This window comes from Cornus florida, unplaced genomic scaffold, assembly GCF_030987335.1.
Source record: "Cornus florida cultivar Cherokee Brave unplaced genomic scaffold, ASM3098733v1 CherokeeBrave_3.0.0_Hap2_Chr09, whole genome shotgun sequence".
In the NCBI taxonomy this organism is placed as follows: domain Eukaryota; kingdom Viridiplantae; phylum Streptophyta; class Magnoliopsida; order Cornales; family Cornaceae; genus Cornus; species Cornus florida.
The window spans coordinates 57,720,674-57,728,543 of record NW_026775579.1 but is presented as its reverse complement, the minus strand read 5'-3'; the positions used below and the strand labels follow the sequence as shown (position 1 = coordinate 57,728,543).

Here is a 7,870-nt window from a genome sequence, read left to right as displayed (position 1 = left end):
TTTATGCATAAATTATTTAAGAGGGTAGATTGGTCCAATTTTTTAAAATTGTAAAAGTTAAAAAAGCCTCCTAAATGGTTAAAGGGTAATTTGGTCAATTTTTCATGTAAATAACTGTTTTTATTCATTTTTGAATCTTTAGGGGTATTTTTATTTAAAAAATAGATAAATTTCCTTTTGCCAAATCTAAAAAAATGTGACAATACTTTACCTTAAAAAGAAAGTGAATATATTTATTATCTCCCTTAAAATATTTATCTATGGTATATTTATTATCTCCCTTAAAATATTTATCTATGGTCTCATTTGAAAATTCAAAACACACACACACGTATATACATTTGACTCCATGACAGTATGACACCGACTGTGAGGGACCATATATATATATATATATATATATGTATATTTTATATATATATTACCTTTTAATCTCGTAACTTCAGATTTTGGTAAGTATAATGGTCAAATTATTTGTGTGTGAAAATAAGAGGGTACATTTTGAAAAGTTGGGGGTGACATTGACACAGAACGTGCTGTCCATTTATCTTTTAATTCGTTCTGTAATCAAAAATCAAAGACGTGTTGAGCTGTTACCAAAAACACACATATACATACATACAAATATATATATATATATATATATATATATATTATCTCGCAGCATCTCTCTCACTTCCTCCTCCTATTACAATTGTAATGACCCTTTTGCAAGCTGTAATAGGATGGAAGAACTTTTGGACTCATCTTCCAAGACATAGCTGATATACAACCCCCTCTCTCTCTCTTCTTTCTCTCTTATATAAACGAATGTCGCCATGAACTAGAGACGCCTAGTTTCCATTTCCCTCCCACGTGTCTATCTCTACATTTTGAACTCTCTCTCTCTTCTTCCTCACTCCATTTCTTTGCTTCTCTCTCTAAAAATGGGATCAAAATCATAGCTTCTCTTTCTGGGTTTACTACATTCAATCCATTTCAGCTCAACACGAGTACCGTGTAGCCTCTGAAGCTTGCTTCGTGAACTGGGTCTTCGAGATCACAACTCAAAAATGGCTCCGTCGTTCCATTGGTGGGCCAAGGAGAGCCACAGAGGGACGCCGGTGGTTGTCAAGATGGAAAACCCCAACAACTGGTCCATGGTCGAGCTCGAATCCCCCTCCGACGACGACGATTTCCTCCTCCACGACGGTCCGGCGTCGAATCGGCCTCCCCGAGACAAAGGCCGGAACAAGAACGCCAAACAGGTCACATGGGTCCTCCTCCTCAAAGCCCACAAAGCCGCGGGCTGCTTGGCCTCCATTGCCGCCGCAATGTTCGGCGTCGCCGCCGCAATCCGCCGCCGAGTCTCCGCCGGGAGGACCGACTCCGAACTCGACAGCAGAGGCAATAGGGTCCCCGAGAACTTGGCCGTGAGAGCTCGATTCTATTCCTGCATAAAGGTGTTTCTATGGCTGTCTGTGATCTTGCTAGGGTTTGAGATTGCTGCGTATTACAAGGGTTGGCATTTTGGCGCACATAATCTTCAATTACAGTATCTATATGCATTCACATCCCCATTCAGTGTAAAGGGTGTGTTTGATTTGCTGTATTCGAAGTGGGTTTTGATTCGGGTGGACTATCTCGCTCCTCCTCTGCAATTCCTCACCAATGCCTGTATTTTCCTCTTCCTTATTCAGAGTTTGGACAGATTAGTGCTGTGTTTGGGTTGCTTATGGATTCGAATCAAGAAAATCAAACCAATCCCCAAACAAGGCGCAGTAGATCTCGAGTCTGGTGATGATGGTTTCTCCCCCATGGTTCTTGTTCAGATCCCCATGTGCAATGAAAAAGAGGTAATTTTTGTTGAGCCCTTTTGTTTCTCACTTTGTTGGATATATATATTTCTGTATAGCATTTACTGTTAGAGCTTTTAGGTCTGAATTTGGAGTTTCTCTATCAGGTTTATCAACAATCTATTGCTGCTGTATGCAACTTAGATTGGCCAAAATCGAAATTGCTAATTCAGATTTTGGACGATTCGGACGACGTGCCAACACAGTTGTTGATCAAAGAGGAGGTTCATAAATGGCAGCAAGAGGGTGCCAACATTGTGTATAGGCATAGAGTAATTAGAGATGGGTACAAAGCTGGTAATCTCAAGTCCGCCATGAATTGCAGCTATGTAAAAGATTATGAGTTTGTAGCCATATTTGATGCCGATTTTCAACCTGCCCCGGATTTTCTGAAGAGAACAATTCCTCATTTTAAGGTATCCCATTTTACAAAATTTCAGCTGAACTACATTGCTATGATGATTCTTTGCTTAGATCATAGGAAAAATGTAGTTTGTGTGTGAATTGAGTAACTTGGCTATATATTTAGTTATTCAATATAATTCAAACTAGAATTGAACTACATTCTTTGCTTAGATCACAGGAAAATTGTAGTTTGTGTGTGAATTGAGTAACTTGCCTTTTAAATCTATGTTATTAAATATAATTCAGTAGAATTAGGCTAGTTAAAGTAACATTCAACTTGGCTTAATAGTTAATACATTGCAGGACAATGAGGAACTTGGGCTGGTTCAGGCAAGGTGGTCCTTTGTGAACAATGATGAGAACCTGCTAACAAGATTGCAGAATATTAATTTAGCTTTTCACTTTGAGGTGGAGCAGCAAGTGAATGGAATTTTCCTTGGTTTCTTTGGGTTCAATGGGACTGCGGGTGTGTGGAGGATAAAGGCATTGGAGGACTCTGGTGGGTGGTTGGAGAGGACCACGGTTGAGGACATGGACATTGCTGTCCGTGCTCATCTCCAGGGATGGAAATTCGTCTTTCTCAATGATGTGGAGGTATATTATTGGGATAATTTACTTCAGTGCGGGAATATTTCTTGTGGCAAATTGTTTTTGAATTAACAAGTAGTTTGTTCTTTTGCCCATTTTCAGTGCCAATGCGAATTACCGGAATCTTATGAAGCTTACAGGAAACAACAACACAGATGGCATTCGGGGCCTATGCAGTTGTTTCGTCTCTGTTTGCCTGACATTATCCGATCAAAGGTATTCAACTTGCCAAATATGTATAGCTTGTATTTGCAGTGCGTTCAACTATTTCTATTTTGACAAAAATGAGGTGGAGTGCCAATGCTGACATTTTTCTGCTTCTTTTGCGGCTTATGCAGATCAGCATTTTCAAGAAAGCCAATATGATTTTCCTCTTCTTCCTCCTAAGAAAACTGATATTGCCCTTTTACTCATTCACCCTTTTTTGCATAATTCTCCCAATGACAATGTTTGTCCCAGAAGCTCAGCTCCCAGCATGGGTTGTCTGTTACATTCCCGCCACCATGTCATTTCTCAATATACTCCCTGCACCAAAATCATTCCCCTTCATTGTTCCTTACCTTCTCTTCGAGAACACCATGTCCGTGACCAAGTTCAATGCCATGATCTCGGGCCTATTCCAACTTGGAAGTGCTTATGAGTGGGTTGTTACTAAGAAATCAGGGCGTTCCTCCGAGGGTGATCTTATGTCTCTGGTTGAGAAAGACATGAAGCGTCAAAGAAGTATGTCAGAACCCGATTTGGGGGAATTACAAGAAATTATGCAAAAGGAGAAGAGGGCTTCTAAGAAAAAGAAGAAGCACAACAGGATGTATACGAAAGAGTTAGCGTTGGCTTTCCTCCTCCTCACGGCTGCAGCTAGGAGTCTTCTGGCTGCACAGGGTATCCATTTCTATTTCTTGCTCTTTCAGGGGGTATCATTCTTGGTGGTGGGTCTTGATTTGATTGGCGAGCAGGTTGAATAAACAAAAAATGATACACTCGTCATATAAACGAAGGCAAATTCTGAGGAGAATATTGAATTTCAGTACCACCGAATAGAACAGTTTGGAAAGGCCAAGGGGTGCGGCTTGCTTGTCCTCTGCCCTCCAGACATCAGTCACAATTCGACCTGATAAGAGAAACGACGTTGGAACCCGATTACCCCATTACAGGGACTCAGAGAACCATTAGAAAATGGTGATGTTTATTACTATTTATAAGTGTTTTTTTTTTTTTTTTTTTTTTTTTTATCTTAATTGTTTTTATTATTTTTTGGATTCTCCTGTTTTTGAGTCCTATTCTTTTGTAAGAAAATTGCCCTTCAAACATCAACACAAGAAATTTAGTTACAGTTCAATCATCAATTTTTTTGAGCAGTTGAAATGACTGGAAATGGAAACTGATTCACCAAATTAGGTTTGATTTTTCTCATTCTGATGATAATATTCCTTGCCTTCTTCATGTGAAGCAACTTTTCTGTTTTACGTTGCTGCACTCCTGTGTCGATTTGAATTATATTTGCACTGATCACGACTCTTAACAGGTCCTTTTCTGCTAGACATCTTTTCATTGTCTTTGTGAAGAAACCGGATTGTTTGTCAATAGCAACTTTTCTGTTTTATGTTGCTGCACTCCGGATTGTTGGAATGGATAAGTTCATACAGTCATTGAGTTTGGTGTACGTTACGGGTTAATCGTGTGGGCATTCATATGGATTTTCCTGTTGAATGTTGTCTGTTATTAGCAATCTTTCATGAAAGTATTTGTATTCTATAGTTGTAATATAGAAGTTGGAGGCTACCCAGGTATTTTGTTAGACTTGGTAGTGATAAGATAGTAGTGAAAAGCGCTCATGTATGTGTTCTTGCTAATTGTGATAGGTTGCAGAGTGCTATGCATGATATTTGAACCTGTAAACAGCCTAAATAGGTATGCTTACATCTATTTGTTATATTGTATTGACGCTTGTATCATAAACATTTTTATCCAAATTGTGGTTGGGGACACAGGAGCAGCTTGACTCTTTATGAGGTATGGTATGTGGCATGACCTGTTGATAGCTACCTTCTTGAAGCCTATTTAAGTTTATTTTTGAATGCTTTGTACAAGTCTGTCTGAGTTTTATAAGGTAAAGTCATAACTAAATAACAATGTTTCTACTTTCATTCACTAATATTATTAGGTCCCTATGAGTTATGTGTATGTAGTAGTCAAACCTGTTCATAACTACCTTCCTAGTGTGCATTTAAGTGCAATCTATGAAACTTTGTACAAGTCTCAGTTTCACAAGGTATGGTCATAAATTATTGAGTAATGATGCGGAGTTCATCATAAATTATTGAGCAATGATGCGGAGTTCGAAAGTCAGACAACTTTATGTCAGTGTACAAGTCTCAATTTCACAAGGTAAAGCCATAAATTATTGAGTAATGATATGAAGTTCGAAAGTCAGATTAGGAATTGGTATTATGTTGATGTCAGTGTACAAGTCTCAATTTCACAAAGTAATGATACGGAGTTTGAAAGTCATATTTGTATGTCAGCAGATGTTGATATTATTTTCTTGATGTCAGTTCTCTCATTGATTTTGGACGGATTTATCTCAATACCACAATGACGAACCACATATCTAAGGAACTTTCGTGGCACCAAATACACACTTTAGAGGATTCATCTAGAATATCGTTTGTCCACTCAAAATATCCTTCAGAATATTATAACTCTGAAGGATTATCAAAGCATTACTCCTATTTATATAAAAGAGTCCGAAATTAGTATTTATCCTGAAACAATGTCAACCCTACTTACGTAAAAAGAGTCGGATTACTATCAATGCACATGGGAGCATGCTATGTTTTGTGTGTGAATTTTGAGAGAAACATAACTGCAGGTAAGGACATGCCTAACATGATGACATATACACAATATTTATGGGCTATGGTCCATCAATCAAGTGGGGGGTTTTTATATATAAATTGGATTGTTTTATCAAATTTTAATGTGTTGAAATTGATGGGCACATGACATTTGTCTGGAATAGACTTCCTTGAGCAGGGCTGGTGAAAACAACAGAATCTATCCATACACACATACATGTCAGCCACAAATAGATAAATTAGGTTTGCACTAGAGTCCAGCCTACCCCTCAATCCCTACTGTATTTCTTTTTGAAGGAATCTAATTTGAAACTTTAAAATACTATTCGATTGGAGTTAGGTCCAAAACTTGTCATTCAAAGTAACAACAATAACAATATCAATGTTTTTGTTTATTTAACTCTTTTTTTTTCTTCATATAGTAATAATTTGAGAATTATGTGGTTCTTTAGACCTTTATTATATTTATTATTATTATTATTATTGTATGGAAAAACACTTTTCTTTACTATCACACAATGATTACAAATCTTTACACAAACACCTATATAGATGCCTAGGCTTATTGTATTAATGCTTTTTAAAAATAAAATAAAATAAAAATCAGTCTTTTAATACCCAAACAGTGCATGTTAACTCGCCTACTCTTAAAATGCGTATCAAACATTAATATGCTAGCACATGACAATGTAACAATTAGAGTTTGAAGCCATAACTTAGTTTATAAGATTTTTTATATACTAAATAATTAGTATTATGCTTTACATTTCTATAAATGCTGTTAGGGAGACATTTTTGAAATTTCCTCTAAGTAAATTAATGCATACCAAGCCAACACCAATTCACCTTGTTGAGTGTCGGCTTATGGCTTAGTGCCTGAACCAAGGTTCGAAACTGGTATAGAGAGAGAGAGAGAAACAGAGTTTGTTGGTAAGAGGTATTTCAAAATACCTCCATTTTTGCTAAAAATTTTTTTCTAAAATTTTGCTTTCGTGTATATAAACCTATTTTAGAAAAAAAAAAATTATTTATTTTTTCATTTACATTTTATCTACCACTCACTTGAAAATTTTGTTTCTGATTTCCAATTTAATGGACAAATTTGAAAAATCTAAATGACATTTACATAGGAGAGTCCAAAGACTAAAGTAATGCTACAAGCCAAAATACAAAGAAATGTAATAGCGGATTTCATATTACCAAATATAACATCGTTTTTGAATCTTTCAAAACACAATCCAACAAGTCCAGACATTTGGTTATACTTTTATCAAAGATGGTCTTGTGAACATTGATCTTCTCTTGGGGTGAGGAAAATTGCAGACATTAATTCTACCTCAATGTGCCGACTAGTTTGGACCTTCCTTCAATCCAAAGACTGCCTCTGGGTTGCTTGGTTTAGATGGAAGTATACTCGAATTGTATCCTACTGGAATTATCAATCTGGGAACACAGATCATATGCTATGGAAGAAGATGCTAGAGGTCAGGGAATTCATGTTGCAGAATGTCAACTTTCAGATTGGAGATGGACATTCTACTTTTTTGTTTACTGATCCATGGGTTCAAGGATAAAGTTTGGTGACTAAATATGGACATAGAGTCCATAGAGACTTTGATCTGGCCAAGCAAGCAAAATTATCTTCCATTATTCAGAACGGTCAGTGGCAATTCCCACATCAGAACTCCAATACTTTACACCAGTTCAAGAACTTTGCTCTCTCTCTCTCTCTCACATTGAAGCAAGGTGATGACAAGTTTCAGTGGAGACATGGTGTCTTCTCTTTTGGAAATGTTTGGAATAGGTGGAGAAATCCACACCCACAGGTGCAGTGGTTTTTAGTTTGTTGGAGTGGATCGAGACCTAGAGCTTCTCTGGTCTGTTGTCTAGCAATGCAGAATAAGCTTTTAACCTTTGAAAATCTAAAGAAGAGGGGGCTGCCTTTAGTGTCTATCTGTCATAACTGCATGAACTCAGCCGATGATGTAAATCATCTTACTGTAAATTGTCCATTTGCTAAAGCAATTTGGCAATGGTTGTCGGATGTCCTAGGGTAGAATATGCCTCCAGTCAATTCGTTAATTCAATTGGTGGATTGGTTTGTCACCAAAGGAATTAAACATCAGGTCCAAAAACGTATTTTTGCAACTACTATTTGGTATGTATGGAATGAGAGGAATTTGC

General features: G+C 37.2%; 1 protein-coding gene across 1 annotated transcript; it reads left to right on the top strand.

Annotated features, from left to right (window-relative positions):
* The first annotated feature begins 671 nt into the window (after nucleotides 1-671).
* Nucleotides 672-4,167, top strand: LOC132274046 (probable xyloglucan glycosyltransferase 12). The gene is made up of 5 exons (XM_059775196.1): nucleotides 672-1,835; nucleotides 1,943-2,251; nucleotides 2,544-2,834; nucleotides 2,931-3,044; nucleotides 3,167-4,167. The coding sequence occupies exons 1-5, from the start codon at nucleotides 1,053-1,055 to the stop codon at nucleotides 3,791-3,793; spliced, it is 2,124 nt and encodes a 707-aa protein (XP_059631179.1). The 5' UTR covers nucleotides 672-1,052; the 3' UTR covers nucleotides 3,794-4,167.
* Nucleotides 4,168-7,870: the final 3,703 nt, after the last annotated feature.

What these genes read in the sequence shown, in the direction of transcription:
- LOC132274046 (XM_059775196.1), top strand. Translation starts at nt 1,053, where the DNA reads ATGGCTCCGTCGTTCCATTGGTGGGCCAAGGAGAGCCACAGAGGGACG. An exon ending in CCATGTGCAATGAAAAAGAG is followed by an intron (nt 1,836 to 1,942) that starts GTAATTTTTGTT and finishes TTTCTCTATCAG; the next exon opens with GTTTATCAACAATCTATTGC. An exon ending in TCTTTCTCAATGATGTGGAG is followed by an intron (nt 2,835 to 2,930) that starts GTATATTATTGG and finishes GCCCATTTTCAG; the next exon opens with TGCCAATGCGAATTACCGGA.